This window comes from Leptonychotes weddellii, chromosome 7, assembly GCF_054177405.1.
Source record: "Leptonychotes weddellii isolate Sample4059 chromosome 7, ASM5417740v2, whole genome shotgun sequence".
Lineage (NCBI taxonomy): Eukaryota > Metazoa > Chordata > Mammalia > Carnivora > Phocidae > Leptonychotes > Leptonychotes weddellii.
The window spans coordinates 36,877,102-36,890,062 of NC_138375.1; the positions used below are offsets into that span (position 1 = coordinate 36,877,102).

Sequence of the window (12,961 nt, forward strand, 5' to 3'; positions counted from 1 at the left end):
GAGAGAGAGAGAGAGAGAGAGAAACTTGGACTTGAAACCACTTTCCACATGTATGGACTACACAATGAAGTTTAAAAATTTCAGAGTCAGAATATTTCAGGCATGCTGGTAAAATCAGAGGATATCCCAACTTTTCAAATGGCACATGATTTTATTCTAGTAAAATAACAGTAATCAAATGGATAGCTATTTTGTTCTCTTTCTTTCTCACGGTTTTTCCTCCAGTAATTGAAAACTTACACGTTTTTAAAGATTTAAGAAAATCTTACCCGTAAGTTTCCTGATAGAAGTTCTATTATACAGTAGTCATTTTTCCCAGCTGCAAGAAAAAGTAATCCCTGTGGTTTGCTGGTTTGAAATTTTAATTGAAGAGATAACTCAGGTGAAACTTCTATGATGTTGAGCTCCACATAACTTTCACCATAAAAAGATGCTAGGGAAAAATTTTAAAAAGGAGTATAAATGAGTAAATATATTACACAATGACAATTCCACTTTAGATTGTCATCTCCCTTCAGGGACTGCCCTGCTGAAGCTGCCTTGCCCAAGGCCACAGCTGGTTCCTGGGGTAGCCCACAGATCTGATGTGGGGATACAAAGGCTGTGTTCTCTTGCCCCAACTGAAAACAGCTCTGATGGGTCAGTCTATCTTTAGAACTCTCAAGAAGGATGGTGGAGGCTTCTGTTGAAACTGAATTGCAAGTCTATTTCTTCATGTACCCAATCCCGGTTCCTTCCCTGTCACAGGGATAATCCCAAACCACTGGTGGTGAACTGGTTTAAGAGCAGAAGGGAACACATTAGCCAGCTATGAAAGATCAAGCCATGAAAGATATAGTGCAAATAGTAGCTATGAGGACTATGGAATTGGGTGTCTATTGCTAAATTTGAATGAAGCTTTGGAAAAAGATAAGGAAAAGCTAGGAGAGATCAGTTGACAATTACAAGCTAAGTGTAAAAACAAGAGGGCTTCCCTGGTAGCATATAGAGTCCTCCTTTCCTACAGCAGGAGACCAGTGGAAGGTAAGATGCCCACCCAGGAATTAATCATCAGACTAGTCAGCTGCAAATAGAGTTCAAGTCCCATCTATGACAGGCTTGCTCTGACAAATCTAAGACCCTGGTTGGGAAAGAATAGAACCTTGACATAAGGAACTGGAGATATCTGGGTTGAGGCATTCAAATACCTTGGGTCCCTAGTTCTCTCTGAAACCTCTTAGCCTGCAGAAGTGGCCTATTCCCCCATTAGGGCTGGCATGGCCCTTGCCGAAAAAGGATGCAGAGGCTTCTCTCCACAAGCAGCATTTGATCTCTGAAGATACACTCCCATCTCTCCTCCTGGCCACTAGACCAAAAACAAAGGTTAAGTCACAACATAACCTGTGTGGGGACATGTTGGGCTTGACGTGGGTGGAAAAGGACTAGAGCCTAGTGTAGCCGTGGGACCTCTCCAGGTGTATTCTACTACCTGTAGCTGCCAGAATACACATACGACTGGGGGTACCTGATCAAGGGGGCAAAGCGTGAAGTTGGATAAGGAAGAGTTTATAGATTTGGGAGCACTCTCCAAGGATACAGGATATAACACCCTGGCAAAGACTACCAGAAATGGTGTGAACCCACTGATAAAGTGGCTCCTAGATGCACAGAAAATGTCTTTGAGACAGACATGACAGAATTACCATGACAGATGGATGAAAGAGATGAAAGTGGTACCTCCGGGACTGAGCATAAATAGGACCAGAAGGCACAAGCGAGCACACAAGATGGTAGCCCCGGAGCTCCATCATCGCCATGCTTGCCCCAGCACCTTTCCTCAGCTCACACATATGGCTGCATGGGTGAATCCCGTGGTACCAGCTGATGGAGAAACAGAACACCTGAGCATGGTTCACAGATGAGTCAGCTTCATCATACGGGTGCGTGATGACAATAGACTCCAACTGCACCATAGCTCCCTCTAGCGGCGGCCATGAAAAACACTAGGAAGAAAAAATCCTCCAAGTGGATAGAACTTTGGGTAGAACACTTAGAGAGAAGTGGACAGAGGTTCAAATAAATAAAAACTGATTGAGAGTGGCAAATGGCCTGGCCATATGGTCAAGAGCCTAGGATGCAGAAGATTGAAAGAGTAGGAATAAGGAGGTCTGGGATTGACACATTAAGTGGGAAAATCATTATGCTGCACGTTAATGCCCACCAGAAAACATCCACCACAGAATATGCATTCAACAACAAGGCATACAGAGTGACTTGGTCAGTTGACCTCAGCCAGCTTCTGTCATCTGCCCCCAATAGGTTGGCACAACAGGTAGCTATGGTGGCAGGGAAGGCATCTATTCATGCACCCAATAGTCTGGGCTCCCTCTTCCCAAGGCTTTCCTAGGTACAGCTCCTGCTGAATGCCCAACATGCCTCCAACAGAATCCAACACCAATCCCTAATATGTTACTGTCCCTTGAAGAGAGACCAACTGTCCACTTGGTGTTGAGCTGACTTCAGTGAAACTCTTTCTTTTTAGAATGGCCAGTGATTCCTTTCAAAAAATAAAATAGACACATATTCTGGGTATATATTTGCCTTTCTTGCCTCAGATAGCACCATTATATGAAGAGCTCATGGAATGTTTAATCCACTAATAGGGGAGGCCAAATAGCATCACATCAATCAAAGACACACCCTTTACTCCAAGGAAGGTGTGTAATGGGCCTAAGACCATAGGATCCACTGGCCTATCATACATTACACGGCTGAAGCTGAGGACCCGACAGAGTGTTTGAACAACCTAATGAAGGTACAGGTGAATCACAACCTCAGAAGCAATACTCTGTTGGAGTGAGGGTCCATCCTCCAAGACTACATGAAAGATCTTTACACGGTCTTTAAATTAAAGATCTTTAAACACCTGCTGTTATATCTCCAGGAGGTATAAATATATGGGTCTGAGAACAAATGTTGATCCCTAAGAACAGTCCTTGATAAGGCTCTTGCATGATTATCTCCATCTTAGATTCTGCTTCCTGAGGAACCCAATCTGCAATGTCTGCTTCTCCGTTCCTACAACACTCTGCATATTCCTTTATTCCAGCATTCACCATGTTGTACTGAAATTCCTTGCTTATTCATCTATCTCCTGGAATATTCCATGAGTTTCCTACGATTAGGAACCATCTCTTTGTTTATCTTTCCCTCTCCAATACCTAGCACAGTGCCTGGCCACAGGTAGCATAATAGGTTCTGTTGGTAGCCCACTGAGATCCCTTTTTAACAAGCTGGTACACCCATCCTCCAGCTGTTTCACTGTGTTATCCAGAAATTTCAGTGAAATTATATCCCCTGCCCTAGAGGGGGACCTATAGCCAAAGACTGATTGAAACAGACATATAAAATATGTAGAGCTCTGTGTTATTCATATCCTAGAGCTCTCTCTGGGATCAGGCTGAGATTAGGTCAGCTAAACCCAGATCTTTGCTTGGTTTCTTCTCCTGCCCTATCCTGCTTCCCTCCTTCCTTATAGCTCTTTCCTGGTCCCCTCAGTCAGCATTTTACTTGCACAAGAATCCCTGCCTGTGCTGTTCTCTTTAGGGAACCCAATCCAAGATAAGTAGCAAGCAAGCATTTATTGAACCAAACTACACTAACCTAGGAGACCCTCATTCTATAATTGAGTAAACTCAGGCCTAGAGAAGCTTAGGGACTTATGTAGAGTCAACAGGTAGTTCACCAAGATACGAAGCTGATACAGAGATGAATATGGTCTCTACAAACTTTCTCAGGTAGGTATAAGCACTCTTCTTTAGTGAAAAAACAGCCATTAATAATTAAATTCAGGAAAACGAGAATGTAGCAATAAGGTCAGAAAGACAAAACAAGCATTTACAAACCCACTAGCTATCCTACCTTGTGTATGGTCCTGGCCTCTGGTTACTGAATCCCCTCACTCTGACTTTTACAGACTTAGAGGCTGTATTGTTAAGCTCTCAAAACCAGGAAATGTTTTCTAAATCATAAAATCTACTGCTGAGAATGACTAAGTAATATATTTTCCCACAGTTCACCTCCTTGGCACTAAATCAATTCCAGGATCAGCTGGTGGCTAGAAATTTCCATTGCCTCAGGGGAAAAACAAGGAAGCAGGTTTAAAACCACTGGTCTGACAGCCTGAAGCCAGTCTCATGCTCACAGATCTCCAAACTGACCTCAACTTCTGTGGCTCCTAGTAAGTGCCTCAAAATAATAGTAAGAAGCCAATCGAAGCACAAGAAAAACTGGGTCCTAGGAAAAGGAAAGCTGATCTCCACCTGCAGGGAAGGAGAAGGTGTGATTTCAGTATTACATGGGTAGGGCAAGCCAAGGTGAACAAAAATCAGAGCAACTTCCTGGTTTTATGTGCTTTTGTAAAAGGTGAAATGGTTCAATGGAAGCCAAAGTTTGGCAATAAGGTGGGTAAAAGACTTTTCAGGGAAAGTAAACATTTCTATTTCTCTATAATTTCTCCCTGGGGGGAGGGTGGTTAGTGATTATTTGATTCATTTTATTTACCTTAGAAATAGTTCCCACTTCTTTTTCCAAACTACATCTTCCTGTTTTTGTTTGTATGTATGTCTGTTTGATTTGGGTTTTGCTTGTTTGGGGGTATTTTGGTTTACTATTTATTGAGCACCTACTACGTGCCAGGTACTATCAGGAGTTGGAAGCAGGAAGTTACTGAGACTATGGGGGCTTGCAGTCTATCAGAAGGGAAAGCTGCTCAAAAAGAAGAGTATGTCCGATCCAGGATATTAGACAGTTGGTACAACAGCAGTTTGTTTGGGGCCCCGCTGGGGTATGAGGGAAGGAGTACTGTGCCTATAAAGTGTCTCTCCCTGACAGATTTAAGTGGCCCATTATACATATACTTGTGCTGTCCACAAATATACCAAATAAACCACAAACACGGGGATTCAAAGGTGAATGACATAGACTGCCAATCAAGCAATTAGAGTGGCTTAGTACCAGGGAAATGGAGAGCACAGCAGAAGCACTCGGCCTAGTCAAAGGGGATGGACTGAGGGTGTTTCCGGCAGGCAAGACAATGGCTTCCAGAAAGACCTAGTGAGGGACAGGCGAGAGTAAGAGGAGAGAAACAAGTGGAGAGATAGGAGAGAAAGAGACCAATGACTGTAAGGAGCCAAAGGTCCACTCTGGCTGAGCCCAGTGTGGGGGGGGGGGCGCAGCCAGGGTGGATGCGGCAGGGGTATGAGGGGTCGGGGGGCAAACGGTCAGAGGGCTGAAAGGCCTTCCCGGAACTGTCAGTTTAAAGTGGAAACTCTTTTCTAGGCCCTAGTTACCTTCTTTGTCTCCTGGGTTATTATCCAGCTCCAGTCCCAAACCATCCCAAACAGAATGTGAGGTTTTGAGGGCAGGGGCCTTTGCTAGTCTTGCTCACTGCTCAAGCCTCAGTGCCTCCAAGAGTGCTCAGTACATGGGAAGCGCCCAATAAATGACAGCTTTGGAAGCCAAGGTAAGAGTTCAGACTCTATTCAAGGGCAGCCATAAAGGGATCAAACAGGGAAATGCTGTGCCCAGATTGCAATTTAGATGGCTCTGGCTGAAGTGCAGGAAATGGGCTCAAAGGGATGATAGGGAGTAGGGAAGCAGGCAGGGGGAGAAGCAGGTGGGTTCAAAGGATCCTTTAGAAGCTGGACTGTCTAGGAGGGAAGGGGAAAGGTCAAGGGGGCAACCTAGATGAATTTCCGGATTTCTGGCTAGCGATCCACTTACTGAGAGGAGGACCCCGGGAGGGAAGCTTCAGTTTTGTTTTGCTTTGTTTTGTTGGTACATATATGATGAGGAATTCTCAATGAACGTTTGGGGAGCAAATGGCTGATTGACCAACTGGATCCCCACGGGCAGGGACCCACTGATGGTGGGGGGGGCTTACACACCATCTTGAGAAGGTTGCACCTTATTCTGCACACAGTGGGGAAGATACGTTTTTAGTTGGGAGGAGACACATCGGTTCTGGATTTTAGAACACAATCAGTTCAGCCTGGTGACCGTAGAAACTAATTAAGAAAGTATTCCCAAAAAAGAGATTTCAGAACTGTCTGTATTCCCTGAAAACGAGAGCTGCCTTTTCATAACATCACATTGTCGACAGTTTTATACTGAACCTTTTTATGTGTCGCCTTTCTTCCAAACGTATCGTATAGATGATACATCACGAGCGTAGAAGCTTATTTTAAAAATTAAAATACAAAACCACAAAAACAAACTTCTCTGCTAAAGCATTTGCATTATACAAAGTCCTAAAATGAGGGGCGCCTGGGTAGTGTTAAGCGTCTGCCTTGGGCTCGGGTCATGGTCCCAGGGTCCTGGGATCGAGCCCCGCATCGGGCTCCCTGCTCAGCGGGAAGCCTGCTTCTCTCTCTCCCTCTCCGACTCCCCCTGCTTGTGTTCCCTCTCTCGCTGCGTTTCTCTCTGTCAAATAGATAGATAAAATCTTAAAAATAAATAAATAAAATAAACAACAACAACGAAGAAACAAAGTCCTAAGATGAGGTGCTCCGAGGAGCGCCAACATTACAAAGCAGCTCTTCCTCCCACCGACCCTGTGAGGGGAGTCACTGCACTTGGAAAGAAAAGCCACATTTTTACCTCACAAATCTGCTCCGAGGTTTTCCTGCGGCACTGACACTGCATGCTTTATCAAACCGAAGCTGAATATTTATTCAAGTGATAACTAACCATCCAGAACACTCTGAGGAAGAAGAAAACTTCCAAGTATGAAATAACTTAGTACAAACATCTAACGTGCTGGAGAGGCCCAACCTCCTGGGTTCATTAAAAGCAAATCCCCAACAAGGGAAGTTCTAAGAGTCTCTCCCACAAAACTCAGGTCCACTGATACAGAAGTCGGGAAAGAGAGTCAGTGAGCGAAGAGGTATTGGCTCCATGGCTGCAGGATGGGCAGTTGCTTAAGTCGGCTTAGGGGGTGACAGGGGCCTCTGGTACCACATCTCTGGGCCAAACGTGTTGCTGGCCCCGTAGGAGGGCGGGGAAAGAGTGGGTAGCAGGCCCAGGACCACCATGAAGATGCAAATCTTGGATTTGCAGGTGGGGCCAGGGCAATCTGGGGCCTGGAATTCTTTTTGTAGAACAGGGCCCACCGTGTTCTCACTTTTTATTCCCTCCCCAGACAGGAGTCTCCATGCCAACTGCTCAGGTCGCAAAGAGAAAACCAGCCCTTGCCCCACCCCGCGCTCCTCTCAGGGGGGCATCCTCCACCGTCTGCCTCCGCATAAGGTCACGCAGACGGGGCCCGCACCACTCCAGGGAGAGCTATTCCTGTAGGCTCCGTAGCTTCCGAAGCACCCCTGGAATGAAGCTGGGAGGCAGTCCTGGTCCCTGGCTGGCTGCTGGTTGAGCTGACAGCTCCCTCTTTAGTGACACAGAGCCCATGTCCTAGCTTGGATGCCCCGCCCGTGGCCCCAGTTCCTATTGCGGCCACAGCACATTACCACAAATGTAAGGGCTTAATATGACACCCATCTGTTGCTTTACAATTCTGGAGACTAGTTAGTCCAAACATATTAAGCCATTACAACATCTGTGGCATTTTCTTGTAGTCCAGTAGGAGCTAAAATCAAGGTGTCGGCTGGGCTGCATTTTTTCTGGCAGCTGGAGGGGAGAATCTGTTTCCGGGCCTTTTGCAACTTCTAGAACACTGCCACATTTCTTGGTGGCCCCAGCCAGCAGTCACATCACTTCAACCTCTGCTTCCAACATATCATCTTCTCCCTCTTATAACACCCTGTGTTTGCTTAGGGCCCACATGGATAATTGGAGGTAATCCCTCATCTCAAAATCCTTAACTGGATCACAGCTGGAAAGACCCTTTTGTCACGTAAAGCAACATATTCTCTGTTCTGGGCATTAAGATGTGAACTTCCCTGGGGAGCTGTCATTCTGCCTTCCACAGTCCCCAGGTGCATTCACTCATTCAGGTCCTCAGACTTATTGGGCACCTGTCATTTGTAGGTCCTGGACTACGTGCCGGGAATACAGAGGGGAATAAAGCAGGAGCACTGGGAAAGGCCCCAGAAGCAGAGGTTATGAGTTTTATTTGTGCTTTTTATGGCCTGTGCAGCTCTACTTTTAAATATTAAATTAAGATATTTTAAATAAAAGCGATTTTAATCAAACACCTGGACTGTGTGGCTTCCCTGCGTGAGTCGGCTGATCAGGCCACCCCGGGACCTACCCATTCTCACAGATGTTCCAGCCCCAGGGGCCACCGTGCTGGGTCCCTTCCTGCTGCATCAGCTGGTGCTTGGCTCACCGTGACACTCTGGCCACGGTGAGCATTTGGGTCCGGACACCACAGCCTTAGGTAGAAATGGCAAAGTGAAGGACGGAAGGAAGGAAGGAAGGAAGGAAGGAAGGAAGGAAGGAAGGAAGGAAGGAAGAAAGAAAGAAAGAAAGAAAGAAAGAAAGAAAGAAAGAAATAGCAAAGTGGGGTGCCAAGATATTCACCGTGGAGCCAGAAGAAAATACTATGAATTCACAGGCTGCCTTAATCTAAAAAAATAAGAATCTAGAACAATAAGAATTCTTTCTTCATCTCTAATTTACGGATTGATGGGCGTCCTGCCTCAGTTGCCCAGGTGAGACCAGCCATGTGTCACCTGCTCCCCTGAGGGAGCAGTGGGAACTCTACACTGACGGAAAGATGGACGCTGATGCCCTCCCTCTCCTTCCCATTCAGCAACGCACCACACGTGGTCTGCCTGGACAACTGGGCTTACAATTTTGTTATCTCACCGTTAACTAAACAAATCCTCACTAACAGGATCAGTTGCTTTTTAAAATTCCTGCAAGTAAGCCAAAGATTAAAAATATAGAGAAATAATGCAAGGACCAGTAAATGCAAAAGGAACTGGAAGGGCTGGCCTTTCTCCTCCTCCTGTTGAAGCTCTTCATCAGCGCTGGTACAGGGTCAGAGCAATAATATTCTAATGGGATCTGATAAGAAAGTAGTCAAAAACTATTGAACTATTGACAACGTGAGTCTAGTGCTAAGTACACGCTGTACCTTGAGAAAGTAGTTAGTGATAGTAGGATTCATTATTTTATTTGCAAATAGGGATATGCTGAGGGTGTACGCTAAGGATATTCTTACTGAGACAGTATCTCTTTATCAAAGTGGCTCCCTGCTGTGGCGAGACTTTCCAAGGTGAGGACACATTAGTCCCTCAAGGACTGAGAGCTGAGTTCACCTATGTTTGACAATTAGATTTCTTCAAAGCAACAGTCCGAGTCATCCAAGGATGTCAGAAAGAAACCTAAAATCAGATCACACATCTAGCTACTCAAGAAGATATTCTTCAAAGTGCCCCAAAGTAGCTTCTTTATTATTATGTTAATCACCATACATCACATCATTAGTTTTTGATGTAGTGTTCCATGATTCATTGTTTGCGTATAACACCCAGTGCTCCATGCAGAGCGTGCCCTCTTTAATACCCATCACCAGGCTAACCCACCCCCCATCCCCCTCCCCTCTAGAACCCTCAGTTTGTTTCTCAGAGTCAATAGTCTCTCATGGTTCGTCTCCCCCACTGATTTTCCCCCCTTCATTTCTCCCTTCCTACTTACTATCTTCTTTTTTTTTTTTAAAGATTTTATTTATTTATTTGACAGAGAGAGAGAGATAGGGAGAACAGGAACACAAGCAGGGGGAGTGGGAGAGGGAGAAGCAGGCCTCCCGCCGAGCAGGGAGCCCGATGCGGGGCTCGATCCCAGGACCCTGGGATCATGACCTGAGCCGAAGGCAGACGCTTAACGACTGAGCCACCCAGGCGCCCCTCTTCTTCTTCTTCTTTTTTTTTTTTAACATATAATGTATTATTTGTTTCAGAGGTACAGGTCTGTGATTCATCAGTCTTACACAATTCACAGCGCTCACCATAGCACATACCCTCCCCAATGTCCATCACCCAGCCACCCCATCCCTGCCAACTCCCCCACACTCCAGCAACCCTCAGTTTGTTTCCTGAGATTAAGAATTCCTCCTATCAGTGAGATCATGTGATACTTGTCTTTCTCTGATTGACTTATTTCGCTCAGCATAATACCCTCGAGTTCCATCCACGTTGTTGCAAATGGCAAGATTTCATTCCTTTTGATGGCCGCATAATATTCCATTGTATATATATACTTTGATAAGACCTCAGTATCCAATATTTGGGCTGCCATTAGAGCCATGGATGAGGAACAGTATATGTGCTAAAAGTACAGTAGTCCTTCTTTATCTATGATTGGCCAGTTACCCGAGGCCAATCATGGTCCAGAAGCAGACGATCCTTCTTCTGACATATCTTCAGAAGGTCAATAGCAGCCTAAAGCTACGTCACAATGCCTACGTCATTCACCTGGTTCATCTCATCACATAGACATTTTCTCATCTCAGAGCATCATGAGAAGGGTGAATGCAGTATAATAAAACTCTTGAGAGAGTGAGACCATATTCATATAACTTTTAATATAGTATATTTTTACAGTTGTTCTATTTTATTGTGAGTTATTGCTGTTGGTCTCTTACTATGCCTAATTTACAAATTAGACTTTATCATAGGTATGCATTATAGGAAAAAACACAGTACACATAGGGTTCAGTACTATCTGTGATTTCAGGCATCCCCTGGGGGTCTTGGAATTATCTCCTGTGGATAAGGGAGAACTACTGTATATGCTATGGAATTCGAGAAACCTTCCTATCCACATTCTGTACCCCTCGATGGGTATCTAATCCATTGGCTCTTAGCCTCATACCCAAGGTAATTGCACAGATGAGGAGGAAAGAGGGTAATGAGTAGAAAAGGAGGGAAATGAGCATTACTGAGCAGTTGTCCGGAGGTAAGGAAGTCTTACACAGTATTTTATTCAAGCCTCTATGAAGAAGTTAGTAGTTCAATTTTATAGATGCAAAATTAAGACCTAGAGAAGGAAACTCACCTTCCCAAAGCCAGTCTGAGAACATAGGATGGCACCCAGGCTGAAGCCCTAGTCCATCTGACTCCGAAGTTATGGACTTGCCATCACCCTACACTGACCACTGGTTCATGGCGGATCACCACCCAATCAGAACCATTCACTGCGCTCCCAGATCTCCCTGTTCTGCAACTGGAACCTTCCCTCTCAAAGCCACATCAAAGCCTCAGACTGCAGCCCCAGACCTCCAATTCCAGGCCCAATCCACCCTTCGGGCCAGGCAGGAATCAGGAAGGAGGGAGGAAGATGGGGAGAAGGAGCTTGGAAGGGCCCACATACAGCAGGTTGGGAGCAGAGCTGGGGAGCGGGGGAGGGGGGAGCTGCAGTCAGACTCTGAGCAGCTGGGGTAAGAGTGAAGCGTCCATACTACAGATGCCATCGTGGCCGTAACATGACTCTGAAGCTCCTCCTGAAATCATGAGGCGGGGTAGACAGCAATCTGTCTCTTCCATGCCTAAAATGCAGTAAATAAGCTTCAGAATTTAATCCGAATCCTATAAAGAGATACAAGGCCCTTGATTTAGAATGCTTTATCTTTAAAAAATCTCAAAGGAAGTCTTCCATTGAACAACATTAAATTTCAAGGAGCCATGGAGGGCAAGAAGGCCCAAGTGCAGTACTCATTGTGTAAAAAAGTCCCAATAATTATGCTTTTATTAGTAATCCTTGACTTCTGGAAAGCACCAGGGAAATGCAAAGCCTTTCCAGTGAATTAAGTCCAGAAAATGTAGGTGGACTTGTGGAGGTACTTATAGAACAACAGGCCAGGCCAGAGACCGAAGAATTTCGGGACGAGTTTAAGGCCCCAAACGCCTGCGGGTCGCGTGCAGCCCAGTACCTCTCACCGGGCCTGGGCCAGGCGCAGAGCTGCAAAGGCTCAGAAGGGAGGGCGGCAGGATTCGTTCGCTCTGTTCCGGGTGCAACCAGGAGTCCCACTCTGAAACCCCCGATCGGCGGGGAGGGACCCGCGAAGCTGGGGAACGGCCCCCACCCCGGGGCTCCCCTGAACTGGCGGGGTCGGGCCGCGCGCGGCGGGGCGGGTGGTGGGTGGGGATCGCGAGCTGGAAGCTTCCCGCGGCGGCGCCCACACCCCCAGCGCAGGGCCGAGCAGTCTCCTCCCTGCCGCCCAGCCCAGGAACGCCCGGCCCGAGAGCTCGAGGTAGGGTCGCGGCGCGCTTTCCCGGGGCCCCCCAGGAGTCCCGGGAGGGCCCCAGCCCGCGCCCTCGTCCCTGCTCGCCCACCCTCTGCTAGCGGGCGCGGCGCGGCCGGGGAGGGGTCAGGGAGGGGAAGTTAGACGCGTACCTCCGAGCGCCCCGCGCGCCCCGCAGAGCCCCAGGCAGGCGGCGAGCAGGACGAGGCGGCGGGCCCCGAGCCGCCCCATCCTGCCGCGGCGGCCCGGCTTCCGCGCTCACTCCCGGGCGGCGGCCCAGCTACCTGCGCCGGCCCCTCTCCGCCCCGCGGTCCGGGCCCGCAGCCGGGCCGGGCGCACCGCCCCAAGCCAGCGCGGGGGGCTGGGCCGGGGCGGGGAGAGGCGTTTGCGACCTGCAGCTGTTGCGCGCCACGAGCGCCAGCCCCGGCCGGGCCTTCTCCCAGGCCGCTGGCGAAACCGGGCCGGGGCGGGCCGAGGGCCCGGGGCCTAAGGAGGCGCCGAGGGCAGAGGGTACGTGGCCCCCGCCCCGCCGGGCGACAGGTGCGGTAGGGTGAAAGGGGCTAGCAGGAGGTGGTTACAAAGGGAGGCTGGGGAAGGTGGGCTAGTTCCCCTGACCCGACTGAGCTCCTGGAGGGCGTTTGTTCTGCCCACTGCTGTATCTGCAATGTATACCTGGCGCTTTGGTACCAGCAAATATGTGTTGGATGAATGACTAAGAGTGGGAGGTGATAAGATGACATAATCATTCCTTATCAAATATGAACCTCATTTGTATTT

At 47.7% G+C, this 12,961-nt stretch overlaps 1 protein-coding gene across 5 annotated transcripts in view; it reads right to left on the reverse strand.

Annotated features, from left to right (window-relative positions):
- LOC102726211 (chondroitin sulfate proteoglycan 4-like) overlaps positions 1 to 12,500 on the reverse strand; it is a 61,513-nt gene extending 49,013 nt beyond the window's left edge. For 2 of the 5 annotated variants that reach the window (XM_081826129.1, XM_031034415.2), the window contains exons 1-2: positions 12,337 to 12,500; positions 270 to 433 (exon numbers count right to left, since the gene is read on the reverse strand). In XM_081826129.1, the coding sequence (XP_081682255.1) occupies positions 270 to 433; positions 12,337 to 12,415 (243 nt within the window). In that variant the 5' untranslated portion in view covers positions 12,416 to 12,500. Of the gene's footprint in view, positions 1 to 269; positions 3,878 to 3,900; positions 4,193 to 12,336 lie in introns of those variants that run through there. The other 3 variants (XM_081826130.1, XM_081826132.1, XM_081826131.1) reach the window with 3 other exon arrangements.
- Positions 12,501 to 12,961: the final 461 nt, after the last annotated feature.